We start from the raw sequence: 14,646 nt of genomic DNA on the forward strand, positions 1-14,646 counted from the left end.
GAGGCCCAATTGCAGTTGTTTTCTGCTTATCCCAGTACCTGTGCTGTGCGTGCGTGCATGCATATAGGAAGACGATTCTGATCTTGTGGGTGAAATACGGGTGGCCATGCAAACTTGCCAGAGCTTGGTGGCGACTTGCTGAGGTACAAGTGCACGAGCAACGGCAAAACCTGTGCCTTTCTGGGTTGATTCTACCTCGAAACAGCTAGGGCTCACACGTTCGATTTAGGCGCCAGCGGTCAGACATTGGTGCATGCATGGCTCAAATTCCGGAACATCAAAGCAATGTTTCAAGCAACATCATTAATACACCTTCTAAAATTCCCTCCGCAACATCATGCAATGTTCCAAGCAACATCAATGTCATGAAAAAAAGCGCATCGGACACTCTATCAGTTCATTGCAACATGAGAAAATATCATCTGAAACAATGAACAATAATGTTTGCAATATCCATGTATGAAAAATACAGCTTTACTCTTACTCTTCCATCCGATTTTAGGATAGAAATTTCGACGGTGAAACATCCAAAAACAGATATTGCATCATCAAAAATATCAGTTGCAACATGGGATAAAAATAACCTTGACCGACTAGCGAATCAACTATTGTAACATACAAAAAACACAATTGCAACATCTCAAACCCAGATTGAATCCACCGCGCCATGCTCGCTGATGTACCTCCGCACGACTATCTCTATCATGGTGACTTAGCAGAAGTTTGCACCACTGTCAAGGTTGAGGGTGTCCCCAATGGAATTAAGACCATAGAGAGGAAAGTTGCGCGGGAGGAGCGGCTACTGAGGCCCTAGAGCAGTAAAGCCAAAGAGGAGGGTGCCCGCAACATTGGTGAGGGAAGGCAGGTTGTAGAAGCTCCTCTCGCGAATCGACGAAGAAGGGAAGAACGGGATGAGGAAGGCTGGTGTGGCGCCAATTCGTGGTGGCTCTTGCTACAGGAAGGCCATGGATAGGCCGTGGAAGCCCCTTCATGTCATTCTGGTGGTTTTTAGTGGCCAAAGGATGGGGCAAGATAGATATGATGGGAGCTCAAATGGCAATGGAGGAACGGATGAGAGAAGAAGAATGGCAGACTGCATGGATGAGTTGAAGCCACGTCGCCTTTAGAAAGGATGGGTGGGATAGCTCAGTCGTTTGTTTTTGGATAAATACGAGTCTTGTGGATGGAGCGTCCAATGTTGTCGTTTCTATGGGACGTTCTGCGTATAGCATTACCAATTCTACTTTCCTCTCGTGGAGACCCTATCCGTTGGATAGGGATGTCAAAATTGACATTTTTTATCACTTTAAAACTTGGACCATCGATAACTAATTAACTACAAATTAAACATAGGAGTAGTTATTTATGGAATACTTGAGTGCTTGAGGCTTTGTCCTAAATCAAATTTATCAACTTTGGTCAAGTTATAGAAAAATATAATAAAACATATACAATAGAAACAAAATGTAAATTCAGGATGACAAATTCCATGATAGATTTATAATGAACTAAATGTAGATGTTGGTGCATTTTTATATAAACTCGGTTACAATTATAATAGAGAAACTAAAGATAAAATTAAACGGATTACATTTTACAGACTTAAGACAAAATGGATTACATTTTCGAGCAATTGTTTTTCTTTTTAAACTGAAATCATATTCCAACCTTCATACTGCTATGGGATCTTACATATGATACATCTCTAGTTACCAAAATTACACCTTTTCTGCGATTATAATGAACAATATATTACACTAAAACATTTCTGTGAGGCAAATCCAATCCAAAAGCTCGTGTGGTAACAAAACCATCACTCCCAAAAAAAAAAGAAAGAAAAATATACAGTCACTGAGTCATTATGACACCGAGTGCCTCGTGATCCGTGACGGCGTTGACTTGGTCTCCTCCAGGTTGACCGAGCCGGCGGGGCTCTCCGACGTGTCGTCCGACCCGCTGTTCTCCCCGCTGCTCGCCTTGCCGGACCACAGCTTCCCCAGCACCCTCTTCGCCGGCGCCGGCACCACCGCGCCGCCCTTCGACTTCTTCTTGCCGCCGGAGCCGTCGCCTCTCTTGCTGGCGGCCAGGCTCACCGACCGGAGAGAGCTGGCGTCGCCGCCGGACGTGGACGTCGGCGCGCCAACAACGCCGGCCCACTGCTCGTCCTCGGTCGCCGTCGTGGTCGCGGACCTCGAGCTGCCGCACGAGGTGCCGTCCTCCCTGGGCAGGAGGAACGAGCGCGCGTCGGCAGACGGGACGGCGGCTGCGGAGGCCGACGACTGCCGGACCTGCTCGAAGAAGAGGACCTGCACCACCACGCGCAAGGGGAGGCGCTCGTTCTGCACGGCGTGCGCGCTCGCGTCGGTGGACAGCTTCTTGCAGTCCATCAGCGCGCACAGCCGCTTCTTCTCGCTCTTCGACAGCCCTGGATGCTCCTGCATTTGCAGACCATTCAGCATCTGAAGTTCCGAACATGCTGCATACTGAAATGCAGAAAGATATGGTGCAGAATTGCATAGCATAACTGTACATACCTTGAGGTAAACGTCAATAGCGCGGTAGAGGGCGTCGTGCACAGGTCGAGACGCGGGAGGCACTGACTCAGCGAGCGCAATGAACTTCTCCAGAGGAAGGCTGGGGTCCTTGGAGATCTCAGAGAGATATCCGTCCACCAGCTTTGCGACAATCGCCACCTTCGAAGAGCCGGAGATGGAAGCGATCAGGTTGTTAGCTACATCCATGGTGTCATCATCATCTTCCTGCAACTTTGGCTCACTCACATCTTTGTTGTGCAGCATGAACTCCTCCAGTATCGCTGTGACCACATCGACATTGTACATTGCGTCACTGCTGGAGTCTGCAGGTATCAAAAGATCCGAGGCCGAAGCTCTGTCCAGCTGCATGCCAATTCTCTTGATCAAGTCGTTGCGGTAGGTCTCACCGGACCCCAGCAGGCATGAAGCTCTCAGCAGCTTAAGAAGGAGACCACAAGAGACCGAACCTTTCTCGGTTGGCAGCAGGGAGATGATGGTTTCAAGAGCGGCACAATGCTTCGTGCAGTCAAGCCCATTGTTGATGGCATTGTCCAGGGAACTGAACAGCCGGCGACAAGCGTAGGCTCGCAGCGCTTCACCAATCACATCGCTGCTTGTCCTCCCCTTGGCCTTGATGGCCAAGATGACCTTCTTGTACAGGCACACCTCAAGGTCACACAGGTCCTCCACCCACCAGTCTCTAGGTACTGTCTGCTGCTTCCTAACGCCGTTCCAGTGTGAATCGAGGCCACTCTCCGATGGAAGCTTCTTCCTGTTGTAGGTGTATGACCAATCAACCTCTGATGGATCCATGGAAGCCTTGGAGGCAATGGAATCAACGCAGTGGTTGATCACCTTCAGGTTCTCTGTCCATTGCTGAAGTGACTTTGTTGACTGCAGCACAATGATCGAGTCCTTCCAGGTCCGGAATATGCTTGCGGACAAGAACACATCGATCTTGTAGATGAGGTTTCCCTTGTCAATTGTCTCGAACATCTCAAGGTACTCAGCTGCACAACGGGCTGCGAGGACATTGTAGGCGTTGAGCGTGACAATCATACCGTAGCAGAACTTGGCGCAAATTTCAAATGCCGCAGGACCGCCAGGGATATCAGAGATATCTACTTCGTCATTGCTTTCATCATTTGTTGAGGCCACCAATGTTTGTAAGCGAGAACTCTTCGACAAAAGAGGGAACTGTGTGTATTTAAAACAAGACACCTTATCAATCACAAGTTCACAGTTATGGAGCCAAAGTTATTTTGATTTAATTAATGGCACACAGAATATCTGATCCTAATAAATCATGTGTAAAGAACACCTATGCGTTAGTATTTTTCGATTCAACAGAATGCAAAGAAAAGACATTAGAGGCTGAAGGTTTGAATCTTAGTTTTGTTGTGTTAAGAGACTGTACAACTATAAGATTGAGCCTGCACCTTGTGAAGATAGAACTTGACATCCCCCACAGTGATAACAATATCTGTTGCCAGCTCAGTTGTAACAAACCTGAACAGCATTAGGATCATATCAAATCAGTAAATTGAGGAAAGTCAGAATATAACAGTAAAAAAAAGCGTCTGTGATGAATGCACAAGGTAAAGTTAGAATGATAAATGGAATGAAATTCCAGCCACTAAATTGGCTACGTGTAAGAAAAGAAGCAGCCGTTTTAGCCTAAACAAAGTACCAGCAAGAGCACAGCAATAAAGTGAGGAAAGCAATTCCTGAAGGTTGCCCATGCATGACAGGTATAACATACCTAATCAAACTGCTAAGTGGACCAAGGAAAATGATTTGACAACAAATCGGTAACCCAAAAGGTTAGGGAAATTATAGAACATCTTTCTCCAAATGGACCACACGGCCATCAATCAACAACCCTGTAATCTGACAGATGTAACACTAAACAGCCTCCGAGAAAAGGTGCGCCAGGAGATTGGCACATGCTCGTGAGTATTTAGAAACCTGAACACAGATGCCATTGCCAAAGAATAAGAGAGATGCCTCCTGTAAAGGAGATCAGTGTAGATGGAGCCTTTTAAGTGCCATCATGAGACTCACTGCTTGACAGCACAAGTACTCACTTTCAGAGAGATACTCTTTCCGGTGCCAATCATAGTCGGTTGGAAAAACAATGCAAATGTTTTAGCGCCAACTCAGTTACTGTATTAGATACACCATCTCTAGGAACTAGTAAGATTGTTCAAAATGCTTGGCTAACTGACAACTGACATTAGCAGTACTCCCAGGCTGTAAACATGAGCTTATACTATAGCAAACATATTCAGTGAATCAAACCAAGAATTGGAGGAATTAGATAACTCACAAACTATCGTTTCTCCGACAAAGATAAGAATTCAAGTGAATCAAACCAACAATTGGAGGGATTAGAAATTCAGAACTAAAGCAATTCGTATCTTTATGTTCTGTAAACTGTAAACAAGAGAAGGTAAGGACCACTTCACCTGATGCTGTTCCCATCTGTCTGAAAGACATCCGGCTTCGATCCAAGCTTCATGTACTTCATCTTGACACGCCAAGAGTGAACTGAACCACCTCTCGATTTTTTCCCCCCTTGCTGCTCTCACTCCTCACTCCACACCAGACACCACGAAATCAGAACCAAGGATCACCAATGGCCATCAGCTTCAGAGATCCATCTAGTCGCTGGCGTCCCCTTGCTCCATGGCGAAGGAACCCAAGTAGGCGCTCTCTAGATCGGCGAAGTATTCAGCAAATCTCGCCAGGCTCCGGGTCCAAGAAAGCACGCGATGGCCGACCCAGGAATCCGAGGGCTCCTGCAAGTTGGATCGGATCGGGGAGACGGAGTCAGAGCAAGCAGTGGCATCCTGGGGGTGAGAGGTGAGGGGACAGCGGGAATGGAATAATCGCCGGGAAAATGGGGGATGGGGGGTGCAGGGCGGCCGGCACGGCGGCGTGGGAGCAGGCGCTAGTGAGGCTGGAATTGGAATCTTGTTCAGGTTGCAGTGGAGAAAATAAAAACCGCATGACTGGGAAGGAGTAAAAGGCTGCAAAAAACAGTTTTTTTTTTGTGTGTGTGTGGAAGAAGGATCGCAAACGTTGTTCTCTTGAACCGAGAAGCTAACAATTTGATTTGTATTCTGAACTTTTGTGTGGAGGGAAACGAAAAGGTTTACTCAAATTTGAGAAAAAGAACGCGAGTGTGGTTTTTTTATGAAAAAAACAAAATGTGTGAGAAACTTGGGGTGTGTCTTCAGAGGAGATCAGGCAGACAAAGATGTAAGGATTCAAGAAAACAGGTGATGGCTGTAAAAAACCGTGGAATGCAAGAAAAAATTGGCTGAAAAATACACACCACTACTCCAGACAAGTTAGGATTAGGAAAGAGTGATTGAACAGAGAAGAGAAGGGAAGAGAAGCTCCATGCCATTACCAGGCTGATCGGTTCAATCAGATTGCACAGGCTTCATGGGGAGAAATGAGAGGAACGCAGGTAGGAAGGCTTACCGGCTCCTTGGCCTCTGGGTCGAGGAGGAAGGATCGATGGCGACGAAGGAGGAAGACAACTGTTGTGTGCTAGAGCACCTGTGCGTTCGTGTGTGCTCCTCCCGGGGACAAACTGACTTGACTGACGAAGTGTGCGTTGCTTTGCTGCTACTCCAATGCAAAGGAGTGATGATGGAGTTAGTTTAGCTTAAAAAGCTGCTGGGGTGAGGTGGTGCCACCCAATGGACTTCTCTGAGAACCCCCCCCCCCCCCCCCCCCCCCCCCCCCTCCCTTTCTCTCCTTTCTTTTATCCATTTTTTGCCTAAAATTTTCCAATTATTTTTGCAATAACTTGTTCAATAGTATTGGATTTTTTGTGGCAAAATAAATTATTTAAAAGCAATCAATTTTGCATCCAAACTATTCTCTGAAGAAAGATAGAGGGATGTACATTAAGTTGAGCCAGCTCCAGAAACGTTGAAAAATTTGCGCACGGACTGCATGCATCAATAATTCTGGGAGACAAGCCCATGCCGCGACAGATGAATGCAAATTTGGTGTCGGGTATGTTCATGATATCTCACATTCGACTGACAGGGAAAGGTTTAGGGGGGATTAAGAGCCGTCACTGTTGCACTGTACTGCGCCAATAATTGAATCGCATTACATGAGGTGAGCAGTGTACTAATAAAGTGATCGGCCGTGATGGTCAGTAGCCGTCAAGGTTAGGCCATCAGTTTATTTGTTGCGTTCGTTTTTATTTTTATCTCTTGCGAGTAATTGCGTTCATTATATTGCTGACCATCAGCCCATGCGATCTTGCAGGTAAGCAGAGAAATTTGGGTCGAGAGCTTTCTCTTGATGCATGGCGAGCTATATGCTGTCAGTGAAGAATAATTGAAACGAGAAAACTGCAGCCAGTTTCAGAAAAGAAGTGAAAACATGTGAAGTTGAAGGATAGAATCCTCAGTCAAACCACCTGATGTAGTGCTAAAGAAACATTTGCTCCAAGATCATGTTGGATAATCTCAATGCTCCCCTCTCCTTTTGACCAATGCAAGATATACACTTGTTTACATCTTCAGTTGCTGATTCAAGTCTTCACCAAGACCGTTTGCCCAATCAACCTTTCTCTAATATTTTTCTTTTCTTTTTTTTGCCTCTTATCCATTCAGTGTCGGGCGTCTAGGTTTGACTAGGAAATTAAATACTTTTTCTGCGAACTAGGAAACTAAACATCTAGTGCGTCATGCGAATAATTACTGTTTTTCTCACTGCAGTTGCGTCACTGACATCATACCAATAAGGAGAGCTCTTCTACCTGTCTTTTTTTTAAAAAAAAAGAATAAGCACAATGGCGCTTAATTATTAGTTAGTAAGATGTCATCATATCCATCGCCTCCTAACGTTTTCTAATCATGGTTTTTAATCTTTTTCTTAAGCATACTATTTTTATTGCACCTGTGATCTAATACTGATCAGGCTATCTCACTTCAACTTTCCTGGTCCCCTTCCCAAAATCTATTCTGCTTTTGCTTGGTCCCCGTTCCAAACAGTGCAGGAGTAGCAAAATACACAGTAGAGCATGGTTACTCTAGGAAGAGATACTGTATGGCTTTCTTCTTCTTTTGGAAAAAAGGGGTGGAAAACATACAATAGGCAGATGAGGTGGCAGCAGTGAGATTAAACAAACACCAAGTACAAGGCTTTCCCCTTTACATGCACTGTATGTTATGGAATGCATCAGCAACTTTCAATCTGTCACACCATGGACCTTGAGTTCTTTAGACCTTGACACATGGTGCTGACTCCCCCACCTTGTGATGAGGAATCTCTCCATTGTTTTTGTGTACTACTAGCCCTTTACATGTGCATCCCTCTCTGCATTTCTTTACACTTGTTCTGTGTCACAAGATTTGGAGATCAGCATCGACTGCGCAGGCAGGTGCATGTAGCTGTAGGTGCTCGATCTAGCCGTCTAGTAGGATTCTTGCACCTGCGTCTTCATAGGCTCACAAGTTCCAATGGCCAATATCATGCCAGCCCCACGTAGATCTGTAGATCCATCAGCATAGGAGTATTTTGCATGACTGGCTGTGGCCGTCCAACCGACCAAAGCCGCCATGGATTCGCAATCTGGCATCCTCTGACGAAACTGATGCGAGTTCAAATCCTATTGAGAGATTTCCTAAATCCTGCAGAAATCTGAATCGCAGGTTGGGCACTGATGATCTGAATTCTGAACTCACTGATGGCACAGTGCTGCTGCAGAGAGGAAGAGCTGAGCTATGGTGTGTGTGTCCCATGTCGAGCAGACGAGCACGACAGGCATCGCCCACCCACTTTCTCGTGTGTCCAGTCCAACCATGGCTCGGCACTCAGAAGCTCAATCAGTCAGGGCCCTGTCCTCAAAAAGAAAGACTGATCTGACTCGTGATCGATCTGGACAGCTTTAACCACGCACTCCACAGTCATGTCAAGCGACAGCGTCGAGTCAGAGAGTGAGATTTGGATCCCTCTCCCTGTCGTCTCGTGTGATCTGTGACGACGACGACGAGACTCTGCGTTGGGCAACTCGGAGCAAACCCTAGCGTTTGTCGTCGTGGACGGAATGGAATTGTACGTGTGATCGGTCTCTGGAACTTTGCCAATTGTCACACACGGGCATCGATAGTCTGAAGATACAGCATCGATGCATGATGCATCGGGTAATCATTGGGCTACGTTGAGAATTGAGATCGATCATCGATCTACACGACGGATCCAGCAGAGTACGTGCTGGTACATTGCAAACAGACATGTCTGTCTCTGTCTTTGTGACCGATCGAGGTGTGTGACTGTGCGTAGATACTGGATATCATCCACATGGGTTCTCATCGAGAGAAAATTCAGACAAGTCACCAGGGATGATGGATCGTCCATGCATCACGGTCATCTGATCCTCCTGATCTCCGTCCCAAGATTACATGCGTGATCGATTGTGCTTTCTTTAGATCTCATACCGGGTGTGGACAAGTGAGCAAACACGAGTCCAGGACTGTGCATCCATGTTCATGGATGTGGATTATTGAGGTAGCTGGGCAGGTCCAGTTGGGAACAGTGCCAGGACTGGATTCTGCTGCAGCTGGGGTTACAGCTTATTCGTCCTCGGAGCAACTGGTAATCTGGCTTCATATTGGTGACACTCTAGATGCATGAATGTGTCGCCTGCAGCTGCATTGGTCCCTGCAGGCATGGAGACGTGCGAATGAGAGTCCAACGCATCACACATGCACCCAACACCTTTTTGCTGATGATTGTTGCACCCAACCCAATCCAATCCACATGCAGTACATTGTAGGTTCTGTAGTAGGACACTGACCACATCTCAACTGGAGTTGGGTGACCATTCACTACGGCAGGCCATAACGATAATTTAGGGGGTGTTTGGATTTTACTCCTTACTAAAAATTCATATCACATTGAATATTCGAAAGCTAATTTGAAGAACTAAATATGAGTTAATTATAAAACTAATTACACAGATGGAGACTAATTCACGAGATGAATCTATTAAACCTAATTAATCCATCATTAGCACATGTTTACTGTAGCATCAATCATAGACTAATTAGGTTTAATAGATTCGTCTCGCAAATTAGTCTCCATCTGTGCAATTGGTTTTGTAATTAGCCTATGTTTAATACTCCTAATTAGTATCTAAACATTCGATGTGACAAAAATTTTAGGAGGTGCTAAAGAAACAAACACCCGCTTAATCTTTTCTTCGTCTAATCTAGCTAAAATGTAATGTTGAGCATATCACGTCACGCTTTGCTGCTGATTTCCATGTACGTCCAGGAGTTTGGGTCTACACTAGCTGAACGTCATGATGCAGTACACCATGAGGCGTTTAACTTTGAACTTTTAAACCATCATAATTAGTCTTAAGAAAGACTGATTTCAATTGATTATTTGTAAGAAAATTCAACTAGTTCTTAGACATAATTTTTTACAGTGACCAAATTAACTAAATATTTTAGTTTAACCAATCAGTTAACTACTCCTTTTAGGGAGGATTAATTAATGACTCAGGCCTTATTCCCATCCCTGGGCCTGAAGTGGAATTGCTGCGGCCCAAAGAAGAAAAATGGACTGCTGGCTGAGGCACAAAGGGAATCCTATGGGCTGTTTTATGGAAAGATATGCTAGGCCGCGCTTATGGGCTGTAATAGTGACAGGTTTGTGTCCAACACGATAGCATGGCCCGGCTCTGCACCCCATAGATTATCTGCAAACCCCTGGAATTGGCACAGGATTTGTGCCATACTGCTAAGCCAAGGCAGGTGAGCCGGTGGAGACCGATACAAAACAATGGGCACCGCAACGTAGCAACTCATACCTTTCTCGGCCTTTTGGCTAAGATCAAGTGTAGTATCTGTTCTTATCAGTTTAATATCTGATATGTGAGGCACCGCCTCACAATGATATTAAATTTATTTTTTGTGGGGGAGTATTCACTATAGTGGCTTGCCACTAGAATCCTCATGTGTCGCCTAGGTGTTGCACTATAACCTAGGTTGGGCGCACCCCAACCAAAACAAACTTCAAATTTTATTAGGAAAGGGAAATAAATGAATTTCAATTTGAAGTTTATGGAAGAACAACACAACTTCAAACTTCTGGTAAGCAGCATCATGCCACCGTAGCAGAGTATTAGAAATTGCTCGCCATGGAAATGAGAACATCCACTGTTTCCTGTAAAAAATTATAACACAATTTATGGAAGAACAGCACAACCCATGGAAATGAGAACATCCACTGCTTCCTGTAAAAGAAATTGTAATACAGTTTATGGAAGAACAACACAACCAGAACAGATTGATGCTGCTTACTTTGCGAAGAACAATAATCAATAGGATGTCAGACATGTCCCCAATAATTAATAACGCACAAATAGGATGTCAGACATGTCCCAATAATTAATAACGCACGGGCATATCACCAACTACTGAATAGGCGCAATGCACACAGACTTCCAGACAATTAGAGAAAGGAACATATTGCAATATGTTTAACCGAGGGACGGGTATGAACCTCTAGCAAGCCAGGTTGATCAAGCTCCACCCTCCATGATCATTGCGATATACTGATTGACTCACTACATGATCTTCAACAGCTTATCCACAAAGGTAGGCAGTGGGAGGACCTGATGGTGTAACAAATTCAGAAACATTTAGAATTCAGTTTCTTGGCCAAAATAAAGTAATCAGGCAATGAAGTGTGTCTCCACTAATGTGTTTCACTAATAAAATTTATGTTTCCATCTGCATATAGACTTCACCACAATGAACAAAGTTGAAATCACATATTAATCAGTCGATCCGTTCATAACTCAAAAGACAAGTATTTTTGACAAATCATCACTAAATTCTGAACAGAAAACAGAGGGGAAAGGAAGAGGCAGATTGGAACTCATAGGAATCAATGCCAACAGTGGAAACGACGGCTACCATAAGACTGCGGTCACAGCAGACCAGCAGCCTCCTAGCGGCGGTGTGCATGGTGCACAAGCAACAGATTGGGTAATGTTTCATAAAACTGCAACAAGTCCTTACATCAAAGCAATCGAGTTCTAACATCACCTCCCATATCCCAGGCAACATTTATGAAGGTCATGCTTTAAAATTATTGTGAAAAAAGGAACTAAGCAACTCCTAGAATTTAACACTATTCAATAAGTACTCTTTTTGTTATTTTATAGAATACAAAAAAATGTAGAAGTATCATACCTGGAGTACATCTAAAAATGGCTTATGGAATCTCTCCATGCTGAACGTAAACAAAATGGTTTATATTTCTCCCTTGAACAATGGATTTCAGATAGTATGCATGATCTCACGGTGCCATTATTGGATGATTTTGTTAAGCTTTGGGGACTGATTGAGGAGGTCCAGTTTGATCATGGTGCCACAGAGCCAGACACAATACTCTGGACAAGAACTGCTTCAGGTGAATATTCAGCAAGATCGGCATACGACATGCAATTTGAAGGTGGTGTCCTCTCGTCGTTCCCAAAGACGGTTTGGAAGGTCTGGGCACCTTCCAGGTGCAAGTTTTTCGTGTGGTTGCTCCTACAGAACAGAGTCTGTATAGCTGATAGGCTGCTGCTGCTCAGAGAATGGCCTAACTCGTACTGTCCTCTGCCAGATGTGTTACAGAAGTCTTAAGACAGCACATCACCTCTTCGTCAAGTGTCCAGTTTCTTCTTCCATTTGACAGGCAGTCGGCAGCTGGTGCCGTCGCGCCTCTCTGCAACCTAATGCTTGGAACAAAGAGGTTGATCTGGTGGGTTGGTTCCATGATTTTGGCTGGAAGTGCTATGGATCGACGCTGCTACAAAAGGAACTCGTTCCATGGCAATTCTGGTAGCGCGGACGATATGGTGCGAGCGAAACAACAGAATTTTCAACAATCAGGAGAAGCCGATCGCCAAGCTTGTTGAGGAGGATGTCAAGGATGCTGCTCGCCTGTGGTGTGTGGCTGGAGCCAAGCATTTGGCTGTCATAGTTGATGCATCAAGCCGCGAGTAATCGCTGTAATGATTTTTTCTTCCTTTGTTGCGGGGCTATTCCGATGCCCCGGCCTGTCCATTAGGATCTAAAACTTGGCATCTCTGGTGCCTGTAATTGCTTCCCTTCTTATTAATTAACGACGGGAATCATTCCGGGTCTTTCAAAAAAAAATACTCCCTCCATTCTTAAATATATGATGCCGTTGACTTTTTATGTCAACTTTGACCACCAATATCTATTGAACGAGTTAGTTAACTAAAGTAAAATGTGTATCACTATGTCTATTGTCAAATGTACTTTAGATTTAACTTGTAGGTTTATCTATTTGCAAAAATATTTGTAGAAAAGATGAATAGTCAAACAAATGAAAAAACGGAAATGCTAGGCTACTGGCGTCCGGTGTCCGGACGCTCAATCAGGCCCACCTCATTCTCGTCCACACATTCGTTTCCACTGACAGCCATATCTTATCCTCTGCTCCTTCTGCTCTTTATCCTCTGCGCTCCTCACCGCCGTTGCAGCCTTCCTTCTCATCCCCGCATCAATCCCGTGCTGCAGATGGAGGCTGAGGTGGATGCCTAGGTGGGTGCACTCCCCTACCCCCAGCGACCTCGTCCCCCACCCCGGCATCCTTCTCGCCCACCCCGGTGGCGCCCCTCCCCCACTCCGACGTCCTCACCCACCGGGAGCGCCCAACGCCCGCGGATCCGATAGCCCTCTTCCCGATCCCAGTGAGATCCAAGCAAGCCCCTTACCCTCCCCTACCCCGGCCGGTGGCGCCCTCCCCATATCCGGTAGCGTCTCCTCTCCTTCGGCCGACGACGAGCAGGCTAGTCATCATGGATCTGAGCGGGCTCCGTCTCCTCCGCGTGATGCTCGACGTTGTAGCGAACCGGAGCAGCAGAAGCTCGCGCCTACTGACGGCTCCATGTTGCAATAGGTACTTCCTGGTGTTGCATTAGTTATTTTGGGATGTTGCAACAGTGGCTTTTGATGTTTCATCTGTTTTGCAACAGTCCGACTTGCCAGCAATCGGGTGTTGCACCAACTTGTTCATGATGTTGCATATAGTTGTTTTCTTTGTTTCGATCTCTTATTCTTTCGTTGTTGCAATGTTGTAAGAGATACTTTTTATGTTGTTGCAATATGTCTGCTTTGAATGTTGCACGAAGCGGTTCGAGATGTTTCATGCTCGTAAAGGTATTGCAATCCTCGTGTTGCAAGTGTTGATTTTTTATGTTTCGGTAGTTATTATTTAATGTTGCGACGGAGCGTCCGATAAAAAAAATTATCGGACGTCCGGGTGCTAGTACGTCCGATGAAAAAAAAAATATAAACGGCATTCGAACGGAGGGAGTGGGAGTATGTTGACGTAGTCCGTGCATCATCTCCCACAGTTTGACTTCCGCGAGGGTAGAAATACTCGGACGGTTGACTAGACTATAATAGTTAATACTCCGATCCAGCCAACACCGATCATTTACGCCTAACCGGTGGTTTAGCAGCAGGAATTAGTTTAAGCTATCGCAAAGAAAAGAAAACAAAAGAAAAACTACAAACAGTTAAAGCTATATGTATAGCTCGCAGTAAAAACATGAGATTACGCCCCTAACCGGTGGTTTAGCAGCTGGAATTACTAGTTGATCAGGACGACTGATCACTGCACGCACAGCCATCCCATGTCGGTTGCATTGCAATGCACGCTGACCGACCCATGCATGCCCGCAATCGCTGGCCAACACGCATCCTTACGACTGCCGTGTATACCAGAGCTGAGCTGCTACACTTTTTTGGCCTTTCCGTCCGGCAACCAAAAGCATGCAGCGACTTGTCCAAACCGGAACGTGTCAAATCAAAGATCGATCGGAAACAGATAAAAAGATCACCACGAGTTTGCGTTCTTCTTTGTCTTTGGATTTCCTTGCAAGGAGTATCTCTCCGCCATCTGGAATGGACGAATGGTTGGTCGATCACTCTCTTGGGAACAGCCGTGTCACGGTACGGTACCGGTATGTACAAGTTGACAACGTACACACACGTACACGTGCCTGCTTTGACGGAGCCTAAGTGTGCACGCAAGCTAGCCC

At 45.5% G+C, this 14,646-nt stretch overlaps 1 protein-coding gene and 1 non-coding gene across 2 annotated transcripts; one reads left to right on the top strand and one right to left on the bottom strand.

Moving 5' to 3' along the window:
- Positions 1 to 1,573: 1,573 nt before the first annotated feature.
- On the bottom strand, positions 1,574 to 6,256 carry LOC117850002 (phototropic-responsive NPH3 family protein NPY4). Its single transcript, XM_034731769.2, has 5 exons — positions 6,027 to 6,256; positions 5,003 to 5,335; positions 3,974 to 4,043; positions 2,535 to 3,731; positions 1,574 to 2,435 (listed from the first exon to the last, which is right to left on the bottom strand). Exons 2-5 carry the CDS (start codon positions 5,062 to 5,064, stop codon positions 1,860 to 1,862), a joined length of 1,905 nt encoding a protein of 634 aa, XP_034587660.1. The 5' UTR covers positions 5,065 to 5,335; positions 6,027 to 6,256; the 3' UTR covers positions 1,574 to 1,859.
- Positions 6,257 to 10,382: 4,126 nt separating this feature from the next.
- Positions 10,383 to 10,579, top strand: LOC117851113 (U2 spliceosomal RNA). Its single transcript, XR_004639475.1, has one exon. It is a non-coding gene; the product is annotated as a U2 spliceosomal RNA (small nuclear RNA).
- Positions 10,580 to 14,646: the final 4,067 nt, after the last annotated feature.

This window comes from Setaria viridis, chromosome 3, assembly GCF_005286985.2.
Source record: "Setaria viridis chromosome 3, Setaria_viridis_v4.0, whole genome shotgun sequence".
NCBI lineage: Eukaryota > Viridiplantae > Streptophyta > Magnoliopsida > Poales > Poaceae > Setaria > Setaria viridis.

What these genes read in the sequence shown, in the direction of transcription:
- LOC117850002 (XM_034731769.2), bottom strand. Translation starts at nt 5,064, where the DNA reads ATGAAGTACATGAAGCTTGGATCGAAGCCGGATGTCTTTCAGACAGAT. An exon ending in TCAAGTTCTATCTTCACAAG is followed by an intron (nt 3,732 to 3,973) that starts GTGCAGGCTCAA and finishes AAATACACACAG; the next exon opens with TTCCCTCTTTTGTCGAAGAG. An exon ending in CTATTGACGTTTACCTCAAG is followed by an intron (nt 2,436 to 2,534) that starts GTATGTACAGTT and finishes CTGCAAATGCAG; the next exon opens with GAGCATCCAGGGCTGTCGAA.